The sequence below is a fragment of the Penaeus vannamei genome, chromosome 14 (assembly GCF_042767895.1).
Source record: "Penaeus vannamei isolate JL-2024 chromosome 14, ASM4276789v1, whole genome shotgun sequence".
NCBI classification, from domain to species: Eukaryota; Metazoa; Arthropoda; class Malacostraca; order Decapoda; family Penaeidae; genus Penaeus; species Penaeus vannamei.
This window is the reverse complement of record NC_091562.1, coordinates 42,666,631-42,681,430: the sequence shown is the minus strand read 5'-3', so window position 1 is coordinate 42,681,430 and position 14,800 is coordinate 42,666,631. Positions and strand designations below refer to the sequence as shown.

Genomic DNA, 14,800 nt, shown 5'->3' with positions numbered 1-14,800 from the left:
AGAGAAAAAGAGAGAAAGAAAAGAAAGAGAGAGACAGACAGACAGACAGAGACAGACAGAGACAGACAGTGAAAGACACAAAGAGAAAGACAGAGAAAGAAAGAAAAACAGAAAGAAACAGAGAGAAAGAAAAAAAACGAAAATCAAGACAAAGCGATTCCCCATCACCGCCCAAGCATGGCAGGAATCTGTAAGAAAATGCGGTTCTGCTTCAACCACGCATAAAAAAAAAATAAAAAAAAAAAAGTAACGGCGCCGCTCAGGCAAGCCTCCGCCGGCCTCTCGTCCTCCGTCTATCTGTCTGTCGATCTATCTATCTGTCTCGCCTGTCGATCGATTCGTCTTTGGCCCGTCTCTCTCTCTCTCTCTCTCTCTCTCTCTCTCTCTCGTTATCTGTCTCTCTATTCGCGTTCCCACTCCCATTCCCTCTCCCTCTCCATCTCTCTCTCTATATATATATCCTCTGTCTCTCTGCTTCTCCCTTCTCTCTCCTTCTCCTTTCCCATCTCCCTTCTCCTTCTCCCTCTCCTCCCCCTCCTCCTCTCTCAGCCTCTTATCCCTCCCCTCTACCCCTCTCCCTCTTTCCTGTTCTCTTACTCTTCTGTCTTCCCTCTGTCCTCTCTCCCTCTCCCTCTCTCCTATTCTCCTTCCCCTCCCTCTGCTTCCCCCTTCCTTCTCTACACCTTCCCCCTCTCTTTCCCCCTTTCTCTATTCTCCTCTCCCCCTCCTTCCCTTTCTTCTCTCCCCCTTTCCCCTCTCCCTATTCTCTCCTCTCTCTCTCTCTATTCCTCCTCTCCCGCTCCCCCCTCCTTCCCTTCTCCCCTTCCCTTCCTTCCTTCTTCTCTTCCTTCTTCTCTCTCCCCTCCCCCTCTCCCCTCTCCCCTCCCTCCTCCTTTCCCTTTCCCTTCTCCTCCCCCCTTCCCCCTCTCCCTCTCTCTATTCCCTCCCTCTCCCCCTCCCTCCCTTTCCCTTCCTTCTCTCCCCCTTTTTCCCCTCTCCCACTCTCCTATTCTCCTCTCCCCCCTCCCCCCCCTCTCCCTCTCTCCTATTCTCCCTCTCCCCTCCCCCTCCCTTCCCTTCCTTCTCCCTCCTTCCTCTCCTCCTATTCTCCCTCTCCCCCTCCCCTCTTTCCCTATCCCCCTTTTCCCCCTCTCCCCTCCCCTCCTTCCCTTCTCCTTCTCTCCCCTTCCCTCTCCCTCTCCTATTCTCCCTATCCCTCTCCTATTCTCCCTCCTCCCTCCCCCTCCTTCCTTCCTTCTCTCCCCTTCCCTCTCCCTCTCCCCCTCCCTTCCCCTTCCTTCTCTCCCTCCCTCTCCTCTCCCATCCTCCTCCTTCCCTTCCTCCTTCCCTTCCCTTGCCTCCCCCGGCGCCACTTTCCCCAAGGGCAGGATGTATGGAGCCCAAAAGGTAGAGGGCAAGACACACGTGGCGAGGAAGGGGCTCTTAGGTCCTTCTTCCCCCGGCCTCCCTTCCGCTGCCCTTGTTCTCAATTGCTGCGTCTTCTCTGTCTCTCATTATTCTTCCTCTGTTTGCCTTCTTTTTTTCTCTCTCTTCTTTGTCTCCCGTTTTTTTTTTTAACCGGCTCTCTTCTCTTACTTTTTTCTCTTTTTAGGTCTGTCTTTCTCTCTGTCTCTTCGTCTCACTCCGTCTGTCTTTCTCTCTCTCTCTCTCTCCGTCTTTCTCTGTCTCTATCCCTATTTATGTCTGTCTCCATCTCTACTGTTTTCTCTTTCCACCTCCCTTCGTTATCCCGCCATTTATCACCTCTTCTTTCCTTATCCCTCTCCCCTCCGTTCCTCCTTCCTCGTCTCGCTCCTCCCTTCCTGCGCACATTTCATTTCTAAAGGCAAAGTCCTACACGATCCTTTCTTCTCGTCTCTCTCTCTCTCTCTCTCTCTCTCTCTCTCTCTCTCTCTCTCTCTCTCTCTCTCTCTCTCTCTCTCTCTCTCTCTCTCTCTCTCTCTCTCTCTCTCTCTCTCTCTCAACTCTCTCTCTCGCTCTCTCTCTCTCTTCTCTCTCTCGCTCTCTCTCTCTCTCTCTCTCTCTCTCTCTCTCTCTCTCTCTCTCTCTCTCTCTCTCTCTCTCTCTCTCTCTCGCTCTCTCTCTCGGTCTATCTCGCCTATGGCTCTCTCTCTCTCTCTCTCTCTCTCTCTCTCTCTCTCTCTCTCTCTCTCTCTCTCTCTCTCTCTCTCTCTCTCTCTCTCTCTCTCTCTCTCTCTCTCTCTCTCTCTCTCTCTCGCTCTCTCTCGTCGTGTGCGTGTGCGTGTGCGTGTCCCCCTCCCTTTACACCCTCTCCCCCTAACACACACACACACACACACACACACACACACACACACACACACACACACACACACACACACACACACACACACACACACACACACACACACACACACACGCACACCATTTATCCGTCTGTTTATCCACCTTTGTTTCTCTCCATGGCTAACCGGCCACAAGTTTGCTATTCACGAGAAGAAAGAGACAAGGAGGTTGGGCCGAGAAGAAAGGAAAAGACGTAGCCAGAGAGAGAGAGAGAGGAGAAGAGAAGAAAGGAAGAGGAGGAGAAGAAGAAAGAAGGAGGAGGAGAAGAAGAAGGAGGAGGAGGAGTAAGGAGGAGAAAGAAGGAGGAGGGAGGAGGAGAGGGAGTAGGAGGGAGAGGGGTGTAGGATGAGGGGGGGTAGGAGGAGGAGGGGGAGCAGGAGAAGAAGATTCAGAAGAAGAAGAAGAAGAAGAGGAGGAGGAGGAGAAGAAAGAAGATGAAAAAGAAGAAGAGGAGGAGGAAGGAGGAAAAGAAAAAAGTAAAAAAATAAGGAGAAAGAGAAGAAAGCGAAGGAGAGGGGGTCGGAGGAGCGAAGGAGAAGAAAAAAAAGGAAGAAATGAAGAACAAGAAAAACACAATAACAGGAGAAAGACGGGGAAGTAGATGAACAAGGAACAGAACCACTGAGGATTGCAAAAAAGACAAACAAACAAACGATAAAAAGAAGGAAATAGAAGGATCGCAAGAAGAAAATGGGGCAAGAAGGGGAGAGGCGATGGCCGACGTTCTTGTTGTTGTTGTTGTTTTTGTCTTTGTTGTTGTTGTTATAGTTGTTGGTGGTTTGTTGTTGTTTATATCGTTGATGTTGTTTTTATCGTTGTTATTGTTGTTGCTGTTACCTTTGGTGTTGTTGTTGTTTATACCGTTGTTGTTGTTGTTTTTACCGTTGGTGTTGTTGCTGTTGTTGTTATCGTTGTTTGTTCTGATGTTGTGAAGGAGAGAAAGGGAGAATGAGAAAAGGGAGTACTCAAGAACGTTACATAACCCGAAAGAAAGATGGCGACGCCCAACAAAATCTTACGAAAAAAAACAACAGCAAAAAAACGAAAAAAAAAAAATCGAGAAAGAGACAGAGACACAAGAACAAACCCGAGAGCCCCAAAAAAACAATCCAATAAAACAGAGAAAAAGGGAGAAACTGGAGGGAGAAAGGGAGAGCGAGGGCCAAGGGAGAGAAGCGCCACCTCAGAGGCCCCACCAACCAGCTGTTGCGCACGTGGCGGCATGGGAAAATTTTCTCGCGGAAGGATACACGGGATATATATCGATTACGATACTTTTTTCCCCTTCGGCATTCGGAGCAGAAATGATAATCGTACCGGTTATGGGATTAATAGAAGTACGATTCGTGGTAATAACTATACGTTCGCTGCTGCTACTGCTACTACTACTACTACTACTACTACTACTACTACTACTACTACTACTATTACTACTACTATTACAACTATTACTACTACTACTACTACTACTACTACTACTACTACTACTACTACTACTACTACTACTACTACTACTACTACTAGTACTACTACAAATAATAATAATAATAATAATAATAATAATAATAATAATAATAATAATAATAATAATAATAATAATAATAATAATAATAATAATAATAATAATAACTACAACAACAACAACATTAAACAATAATCACAAAAAAAAAAAGAAACCGAAGATAACAGAAAAATAAAGAAGAATAAAAGAGAGAGAGAGAGAGACAGAGAAAGAGGGGAAAAGGCGAACGACAAAGTATAATAAAAAAAATAAATACAAAGCGTCGACACGGACGAACAGAAGGGAGAGAAAGGGACAACGGCCGAGGAGTAAATGAGGGGGAGAGAGAATGCGGGATGAATGGAGGCTGTGGGATGATGAGGGAAGAGGAGGAGGAGGAGGAGGAGGAGGGAGGAGGAGGAGGAGGAGGAGGAGGAGGGAGGGAGGAGGGAAAGAGGGAGGAGGAGGAGGAGGAGGGAGGAGGAGGAGGAGGAGGAAGAGGAGGAGAAGGAGGAGGTGGAGGAGGAAGGGAAGGGAGGAAGGAGGAGAGGGAGGAGGAGGAGGAGGAGGGAGGAGGAGGGAGGAGGAGGGGAGAAGGAGCAGGAGAGGAGGAGGAAGGAGGAGGAAGAGGAGGGAGGAGGAGGAGGGAAGAGGAGGAAGAAGGAGGAGGAGGGAGGAGGAGGGAGGAGGAGGAGGGAGGAGGAGGAGGAGGAGGAGGAGGAGGAGGGGGAGGGAGGAGGAAGAAGGAGGAGGGAGGTGAAGGAGGGGGAGACGGGAGGAGGAGGGGGAGGGAGGAGGAGGGAGGAGGAGGAGGAGGAGGAGGAGGGAGGAGGAGGAGGGAGGAGGGGGAAGAAGGAGGAGGAGGGGAAGAAGGAGGAGGAGGGAAGAAGGAGGAGGAGGGAAGAAGGAGGAGGAAGGAAAGAAGGAGGAGGAGGAAGAAGGAGGAGGAGGGGAAGAAGGAGGAGGAGGGAAAGAAGGAGGAGGAGGAGGAGGAGGAGGGGGAGGATGAAGGGAAGGGAGGAAGTGGAAGGGAAAGAGGGAGGAGGGGAAAGAGGAAGTAGGGGAAGGGGGAGGAGATGGAGAAGGAGAAGGGGAAAAGAGGAGTGAAGAGCAGACTGATTAGAGAGACAGAGAAATAGCCAGACAGGCAGACAGACAAGAGAACCACCCAGCCAGACAGACACATGGATAAACCAACAGAAACAGACAGACAGACAGACAGACAGGAGCAAGACCCCCACCAAACATCAAACAGGTTCATGACCCGCACCCCCTGTGGCCCACTCCTCCGCACCTACCCCCCTCCCTCCCTCCCTCCTCCCTCCTCCCTCCACCCCATCCCTCCCCCCTCCCACCCGGAAAAAAAATCAAAATAAAGGCGCCGATTAATTCAAATGTCACTGACCACTTGCCCCGCGCCACACCTTTCATGGCACGTTGCTGATCCCCCGGGGGCCTTGCCGTATGTTCACCCGCCACCCTTTATCCCTCCGCGCCACTTCTTCCCCCTCATCCCTGCGCTCTTCTCTACGCTCTTCTCTCTTCTCTCTTCTCTTTTCTCTCCGTTTGATTCTCTCTCTCTCTCTCTCTCTCTCTCTCTCTCTCTCTGTCTCTCTCTCTCTCTCTCTCTCTCTCTCTCTCTCTCTCTCTCTCTCTCTCTCTCTCTCTCTCTCTCTCTTTATCTTCCTTTCCTTCTCTTCCTCTGCTCTCACCTGCCTCAATCTCATCCCCACTTTACCCATACTTTGCCTCTCTACATGTTTGATTTCCTCTTTGCTTCCCCTCAATCTCATCCCACTTTACTCTCTATGTGCACTTTCGTCTACATATGTTCTCTTCTGCTTCCCCTCCCACTTCGTCCATTTCCTTCTCCTAATCACCCGTCAGGCCCTCTCCCTCATTCCAATCCCTCTTTCCCATCCCTTTTCCTTCCCTCCCTGCCCCTCCTCTTTACCCTCATTCCAATCCCTCTTTCATGCTTTTCCCACTGCTTTCTCTCTCTCTCTCTTTCTCTTTCTCTTTCTTTCTCTTTCTCTTTCTCTTTCTCTTTCTCTTCTCTCTTTCTCTTTCTCTCTTTCTCTTTCTCTCTCTCTCTCTCTTTCTTTCTTTCTTTCTTTCTTTCTTTCTTTCTTTCTTTCTGTCTTTCTTTCTCTCGCTCTCTCTCTCTCTTTCTTTCTCTCTCTCTTTCTCTCTCTCCCTCTCTCTTTCTTTCTTTCTTTCTTTCTTTCTCTCTCTCTCTCTGTCTCTCTCTCTCTCTCTCTCTCTCTCTCTCTCTCTCTCTCTCTCTCTCTCTCTCTCTCTCTCTCTCTCTCTCTCTCTCTCTCTCTCTCTCTCTCTCTCCGTTAGTGCTCCTCCCACCCTCTACCTCCTCCCTCCCTCCCTCACTCTACCTCCTTTCCTTGAATTCATTTTTTTCACATCCTCCTTCCTCCGTCCCCTCCCCCACCCCACACCCTAACCCATTTCATCCCTTAATTCAATCCTCTCCTTTTAGTCCCTCATTCAACCCTTCTCACGCCCCTCTTCCACTTTACGTTAGGTATCAAACACACACACACACACACACACACACACACACACACACACACACACACACACACACACACACACACACACACACACACACACACACACAACACACACACACACACACACACACACACACACACACACACACACACACACACACACACACACACACACACACACACACACACACACACACACACACACACACACACACACATATTGATTGATAGAAACAGACAGAGAGACCCAATGATAATGGCAGAAAAAGAAGAGAGAAGAGAGGAGAGGGGATCGAAAGGGAGGGAGGGGAGGGAAGGGAGGGAGAGGGAGGGAGGGAGAGGGAGAGGGAGAGGGAGAGGGAGAGGGAGAGGGAGAGGGAGAGGGAGAGGGAGAGGGAGAGGGAGAGGGAGAGAAGAAGAGAGAAGAAGGAGAGAGAAGAGAGAGGAGAGAGAGGAGTGAAAGAGGAGGAGAGAGAGGAGAGAGAGGAGGAGAAGGAGAGAGGAGAGAGAGGAGAGAGAGAAGAGAGAAGAGAGAAGAGAGAAGAGAGAAGAGAAGAGAAGAGAGAAGAGAGAAGAGAGAAGAGAGAGAGACAGACAGACAGAGAAAGGATTGAGGGGGAGGTTAAGAAATAGATAGATAACTTCCAAGAGAGAAAACGAAATGAGAGGGAGAGATACAAAAAAAAAAGTAAAACGTAGAGCAACGACTAGCACAACAGCCAAAATGTACTCCCCACCCAACTCCCACCATTACCATTTATATTGCTATGACAACGCTCATCCCTTCCCCCTTTCCCCTCCTCTCATCATCCCTTCCCCTCTCCCGTCCTTCTCCCTTCTCTCCTTATCCCCACTCTCCTCCTCCCCTCTCCCCTCCTCATCCACTCCCCTCCTCTCCTCCTCCTCTCATCCCTCTCCCCCTCCTTCCCTTCTCCCACACGCCTCTCCCCTCCCATCCATCCACCATCCCCTCTCCCCTATCCCCTATCCTGCACCCTCTCCTTCCCTTATCCCCATCTCTTAGCCCTCTCCTCTCCATCCATTCCCTTTCTCCCTTTCCCCAAAAACATACCTCCCATTCTGTTACTAATGAGGCCAAAGAGGGAAGAAGGAAGAAGTGAAGAGAGTGAAGAGGAAAAGAGCGGGGAGGACTGAGGAAGAGAAGAAGATTGATGTGGAGAAGGGGGGAGGGGGAGGGGGGAGGAGGAGGAGGAGGAGGAGGAAGGAGGAGGAGGAGGAAGGGAGGAGGAGGAGGAGGAGCAGGAGGAGGAGGAGGAGGAGGAAGGGAGGAGGAGGAGGAGGAGGAGGAGGAGGGGAGGGGGAGGGGGAGGGGGAGGAGGAGGAGGAAGATGAGGAAGGAGGAGGACAAAGAGAACAAGGAGGAGGAGGGAGGTGGAGGAGGAGGGAGGAGGAGGAGGGAGGAAGAGGTGGAGGAGGAGGAGGTGGAGGAAGAAGGAAGAAGGGAGGAGAGGAGGAAGGGAGGAGAATGAAAAGGAGGAAAATAAAAAAGGAGGAGGGAGGAGGAGGAGGAGGAGGAGAAGAAGGAGGGGAAGGAGGAGGAGGAGGAGGGAGGAAGAGGAGATGGAGGTGAAGGAGGAGGAGGTGAAGGAGGAGGAGGAGGTGAAGAAGGAAGAGGAGAAGGGAGGAGGAGGAGGAGGAGGAGGAGGTGGTTGTGGTAGAGGGGGAGTAGGAGGAGGAGGAGGAGGTGGTGGAGGAGGAGGAGGAGGAGGAGGAGGAGGAGGAGGAGGAGGAGAAGAAGAAGAAGAAGAAGAAGAGAGGAGGAGGAGGAGGAGGAGGAGGAGGAGGAGGAGGAGGAGGAGGCGGAGGAGGAAGACTAGAAGAAGGAGGAGGAAGAAAAAGAAGAAGAAGAAGAAGAGGAGGAGGAAGAAAAAGAAGAAGAAGAAGAGAGACAGAAGAAATAAGAAGACAAAGAAAGAGGAAGAACAACAACAACAGGAAAAGGAAGAAGATGAAAAAGAAGAAGATGATAAAAAAGATGAAGAGGAAGAAAAAGAAGAAGGAGATGAGGAAGAAGAAGAAAGAAGGAAGAGGAAGAAGAGAAGAAGAAGATGAAAAAGAAGAAGAAGAAGAAGAAGAAGAAGAAGAAGAAGAAGAAGAAGAAGAAGAAGAAGAAGAAGGAGAAGAAGAAGAAGAAGAAGAAGAAGAAGAAGAAGAAGAAGAAGAAGAAGAAGAAGAAGAAGAAAGGAGAAAATGATGATGAGCAACAACAACACACAGTAACACAGCTAATTACAATACAATGCGATAAAAGAAGAAGAAAATAAACAACGTCTCACATACCTTACTAAAATACCCAATGATGTGGCAGCCTTCACCATCGGCCTGTGTCATTATGTAGAAGAGGAATGGCTCCACGTCGTAATATAGGGTTTTGTGGTCGAGGAAAAGCATAGCAAGCAAACAGAGATTCTGACAGTATATTTTGTACTTTTTGCCATCCACCTCCCACACCGATAGCTTGTCTTTTCTGTAGAAAGGTAGCAAGATATTATTATGGCAGTCTGTACTTCCTATAGAATGAATTTAAGTCTTAACAATATCTCTAAAGCATATATATAGTTTTGCTTACTTCTTAATCATCAGTTCAAAAAAAGCACATCCAGCAAAAATTTCTCCTGAGAATTTTAGATATCCAGATATTTAGATATTCATGATAATAGGATTACACACATTTATATTTCTGACAAATATTTCCCTTTTGAGGAAGTTTGAAACACATTAGCATGGCCAAAAATAAAAAAAATTGAAGTACAAATTTTATAAAATATTAAGTTCTTCAAAATGTTTTTCTTTAAACATCTACTTATTATATTTACTTGAAGTATGAGACAGTTGCTTATACACATCATATCAACAGTAATTTTTAGTCAAACCTACCTATATATTTCATCTCCCGGAGGATGCTTCCACACACACTTCGCCGCATGTCTTGAGAGAATAGTCTTCGATCTCATGTACTTGAGGCAGAACTCACAGATATATATTTTTGGTTGCTGATTATAATCATCGGGATACTGGGACTGATACCAAGCCTCCATCTCATACCGACCCATTTCTATATACCGAATACCTTTAGTATCTGGTAATCCTCTGAGATCATCCTCCTGTAAATTAAGTATTTGTCTTCACATCTGGCCTATAGGTTTCCTTGTGGGTGTAAAAACTGTTCCTGTACTTTCTGTATTTGACATGACAATAATTTTTTTCTTTTCAATCTTTTTATGGTGCATCTGCAAATCCAGGCAAAGCAGAAACCTTTTCCATTATGGGGCTGCATATTCATTCTCCTTTACATGTTATACCAATGTGGTTCTATCAACACTAAAACTTCTTTTTACCAAATGGTAATTATTTAAAAAATAAATGAGTTTTTCACCCCTTGAATATACAATACTACAAAATACATCACATATTTTCTTATCCCTGTGAATCTACTTTTACTTTCACAGTTAACCCAAGGAAAAATAAGTCAAGCAAATAGTACTCATGGTATAAGGCAGGCAAGCACTGATCTAGTGATTGGGAGCCAAGAGTGATTAGGACCATAACTATTCCTAGTACACAGGGGGAAGTGAAGGTGATGCATAATTCAACATGAGCTCACCTTGTTTATAGTCATTATTATCATAAATACAATAATTACTTAGTAGCATTAATACAATACTTCATAAGCAGCCAAACAATATCATATTGATATTACTTACTATTTTTTCACTAGCCGCAGACTGAGCCTCTAAGAAAAGCTTAAGGTCCCACTCGGGGGTGAAACCTCGGAGGGATGGCTGGCGATCTCTGTCCGCCATCTCATCCTCACCTGGACGGGGTTCGCTCAGTTTGTCTCTAGAGTCTCTTATCTGTAAATATTTGGTTTCACAGTCAGAGCAAAAACTCTTGTCTGATTCTGTAAAGAGCTACAATGCTGACAATGCTGCAAAAGTATGTTATTTGAGAAATTATATCACTTTAAACAACTGAAATATACAATCACAAAAAATTACATAAAAAAGAAATCAAGCTGTAGGTAAGGTACCTTCTTAGACCCCATCTATTAAACACATTAACTCTACAAAGTTATGTAATGTGCACCTCAGGGCAGGCTTACACCAAACAATCTCAAGTAAGCCTTTTAACAAAAGTAACTTCTTGGCTTTTCTTTACAAGCAATAACATCAGCCAACATTAATTTGAGATACTCCCTTCAAAACTTTTCAGAAAAAAAATTCCAGTTGGCAGCTTGATATAAATGAATTATGAAAAGTAAAGATCAAGATTATTGCTTCCTTTGATGTATACAGATGCAAAATTGGTAAAATAGGAAACTTGATCTTTATAAATAACATTGTCTAAGAACATAATAATAAAATATATATGAAAATCAGAAACAACGTATAAAATACCGCAGGATAACATGAGGATTCCCCAAATGACAGGAATCCCCAATTTTACCCTTTTTAGCTGAACTCTTTGGTATTAGCAGTCATATATGGTCCCATCTGATAAAATGGACTAAGAAACACAGATCTTTCACTTTATCACACAAGACTAAATCAGGACATCATCATAGAATCATATCATTGTGCTTCATATCTGTCTTTAAGAATCTGCATTCCTAACACTCCACATGCATCACTGATATGATCAGAAACTCACTTTATTGCAGTAATTTCTTTGTTCAGAATTAGGTCCATTTCTAGGAGACTTATTACCAACAGCCTGAGTTGCTTTTTCTCTCTCTTTCATCTCAGCTTCTCTTATCTGTCGATTCATCTGTCGGAAAATAATAAACAAAATTAATAACTATCTCATAAGAGAGAGATCACCGTCTATAAGTACGTCTGCATTCCTACATGCACACTGTTTCCATCAAAGTTTGCAGTATTAACACAAAACAAATTTTGCTTCACTTCGAGGAAAAAAATACTCACTTTTGATTCTTCTTTTGTAATATTATGAAAGACTGGGCAAGCTTCCACCGAGAAATGCTTCTCATAAAGGCCACCGAGGTGACCAGTAGAGTCGCACCCTTCCACAGGACACTTACGGTTCTCGATTGGAGGCAGAGGTATATTTTCCAAAATATCCTGAAATTCAAGATATACGATAGTACGGAAGTCACATATAAGTTTAATCAACATCTCCCCTTCAATTCATTCCCCATTCTTTTTACAAAACATTTTTCTTCATCTCTCGTTTTACCACAAAGCACTCACCAGTGGTATAGGTTTCTTTGTTTTGGCACGAGCCCCTGATTTTGAGGGTGGTCCTGCTGGTTTCTTGGGACCTCCATTCCTGGCCCCTCTTCTTACTTTTCCTGCAGAGATACAACAATAGATTAATGTCAAGAAAATTAACTACCCTTTGAATGAACTTTCCTTTAATACTTCACTTTCTGTTTACAGTTCATAAAAAAAGACAAAAACAGGTAAATAACCTACAGCTTTGTAAGTGCTCTTACTCAACAATAGTTTCGTTTACATATATACATCCACCATCTACTATGCAAAATACAATCAAACATCAATTAAATCTTTATCACTATCTCTGAATATCAGTGCAATACAATTCAAAATACCTCTTTTTCACCCTATCACATATTCAGGAAAACTTTAGTTACTGTGGTGAAAACCCGACCCTGCATATGTATCCCAGGATAACTTTGACTCAGGATTTTTGTACCTTATTACCTTTTTTTCTTTTCATTTAATTACATCCTCATTGTGAAAATACATACATTTCCCTTCAAAATGAGCTAAAAATTCATTTTCTACAACAAATAGTAAGTCTGATACATGTATTTGAAAAAAAAATTGAAATGCATCAGCAAGGGAAAAAACCATGTGGCATGTGAAAAGGTAAACATTTGCTAATTTTTATCACCTCATCAAGTTATGAAATAATGCCATTACTACTACAACTACTATTTCTGTTTTTTCTTTTTTTCTTTTTTTTTTCTTCTTCTTCTTCTTCTTCTTCTTCTTCTTCTTCTTCTTCTTCTTCTTCTTCTTCTTCTTCTTCTTCTTCTTCTTCTTCTTCTTCTTCTTCTTCTTCTTCTTCTTCTTCCTTCTTCTTCTTCTACTACTCCTACTAAGTTTTCTTTTTTTAATCCAATTAATAATGAAGTTGTTATAATTGTTACTGACACTGAAATCATCATAATGTTGTTAGCAATATAAGATAAAAAGGGTATTTTTGAAAATCAAGAAAAGGGTAAACATGTAAGATAGGTAGTAGTAGTAACTGACACCATGGTGACTAAGCATTTGTGGAGCAATCTATGTATCAGGACAATTAATAAACTAAACTTACAGTGGGCATGGCATGTACCCACATACCATCCCCCGCAGCACTGGGATAATGAGATACTAAATGTCTGGGTCGGTTAATTGCTTATAATGACACAAGGTTATTTGAACCTACTATCAAATCACACTACATTTAAGAGATACAACCTTACTAGTGATGCCCATGAAAAAGTAGAAGTTGAACCATAACAAATGGCTTGTGAATTAAGCTTATATTCTCCTCTATTCACACTACTGACTCACCATTATTTTCAGAATCAGATTCAGTTCCTTTCTGGATACCCAACAAGGACCCTCTCTTCGTTCTTACACTGGATGATCTTGTGATGTGTTTTCTTGGCGTGTCTTCTTCATCTTCGTCCTCCTCTTCCTCTTCTTCTTCCTCCTCCTTTTCACTTTCAGTAGTTGCTGGTGTGGATTTCGTCTGTGACTTTCTCCGGACTATTTGTGCAACAACTGGTTTGTCTGATGATTTTACTGAGGCTGAGGAATCTGATGAGCTGTCGCTGTCACTTTCTGTTCAAGGAAAGTTAAAAAGAGATATGTATGAGATATTCTACATATCTTAACATTACGAAATGAAACTGCAGTCAATAGCACAATATATATAAACTGAATTTCTTTTTTGATATAAATCATCAATTTTGTTTTCATCCTTTTCCCTCTGAAAAAGAGTGTTGATTCTTTATTTTATTTTTTTCCATATAGATTTTATTTTTTTAATCATTAACTTTGAGGAAGACTGGATAACTGGTGCCTCTACTATTATAAAATGTATCTAATAAGTTTAATCATCTATATCTTTAATATAATATTTCCTTGGAAGTTGGATATCTAAAATAAAAAGGTCTCATATATACTGAACTATGCATAAAGTGATCTTTAGTGAACAAAAGAAAAAAATTAACATATCTAGACTTTTCACCTACTTTTGCAGTTACTCTGTTCTTTAGTTAGTTTTACTTCATATGTGCTTCTTGAAATTGTAATATTGATAATGATAGAGCTCTTCCTGATATACAGTTCAGATGGATTTTTTTCACTGTCTTTAAACAGGAAAGCAAAGGGGAAGAGGCTTGATTCCAAGTTTTCAGTCGTAAAGAAAATTCAAATGGTAACTTAAATTTCTAAAATGTAGTTGACATTCTAGGATGTACAAAATGCCATTCTTGAACATTCCAGAACACATTCTTATTTTGTGGGCCCATCATATGAAACACATAGGAATTATGCAACAGAATGTCACTAAAGACTTCTAGCCTATGGTGTACATGTGTGCTTGTGTATTCATGTATGTCGGTATGGAGTGGTATGGGTGTGTATGGTCAGGTGTGTATGGGTGGGTGTGTAGGTCAATATGGGTCTGACTGGGTGTATATGGGTCTGTGTGTATGGGTGTGTGTGTATGGGTGAGTGTGTATGGGTGAGGGTGTATGGGTGTGTGTGTATGGGTGTGTGTGTATGGGTGTGTGTGTATGGGTGTGTGTGTGGGTGTGTGTGTGTGTGTGTGTGTATGGGTGTGTGTATGGGTGTGTATGTAAGTGTGTATGGGTGAGTGTGTATGGGTGAGTGTGTATGGGTGTGTGTGTATGGGTGTGTGTGTATGGGTGTGTGTGTATGGGTGTGTGTGTATGGGTGAGTGTGTATGGGTGTGTGTGTATGGGTGAGTGTGTATGGGTGAGGGTGTATGAGTTTGCATGTGGGTTTAAACGTGGTAGTGTCCTTGTAGGCATATGCATGTAGATGTGGCTATATGTATGGGTGTGTGTGCATGTGTAATATCTATTTGTAGATGTGGGTGTGCATCAGGGTGTGGGTGAATGCATGTTAGGGCACAAGTGGGTGTGGGTGTGGATATGTGCGTGAAAGTGTGCATTTGTGGGTTTGCATATATCCATATACCTAAAAATATGTGTATGCATGTGTATAAGAATATGTAAGTAAATAGTTGTGTATGTATCATATGTATTTCTGCAAACTGCCTCCAAACTCAATACCTGATGAAGCTGATGATGAATTTGTTGACGATTCTGAGGACTTCTCCGAAGACTTTTCAACAACCTTCGTGGTTCCCTTCCGCTGATGAACTATGGCCTTTTGGGAAGCTGTGGACTTTGGTT

The 14,800-nt window shown here is 44.0% G+C and overlaps 1 protein-coding gene across 1 annotated transcript in view; it reads right to left on the bottom strand.

Moving 5' to 3' along the window:
• Positions 1–8,658: 8,658 nt before the first annotated feature.
• Positions 8,659–14,800, bottom strand: part of chm (lysine acetyltransferase chameau) — a gene marked incomplete at its 3' end in the record, with an annotated part of 16,838 nt that continues 10,696 nt past the window's right edge. The window contains 8 exon segments of the mRNA XM_070130006.1: positions 8,659–8,845; positions 9,256–9,482; positions 10,083–10,232; positions 11,029–11,145; positions 11,304–11,459; positions 11,589–11,689; positions 12,924–13,196; positions 14,678–14,800. The exon segment at positions 14,678–14,800 is cut by the window's right edge and continues 93 nt beyond it. Of these exon segments, the coding sequence (XP_069986107.1) occupies positions 8,659–8,845; positions 9,256–9,482; positions 10,083–10,232; positions 11,029–11,145; positions 11,304–11,459; positions 11,589–11,689; positions 12,924–13,196; positions 14,678–14,800 (1,334 nt within the window).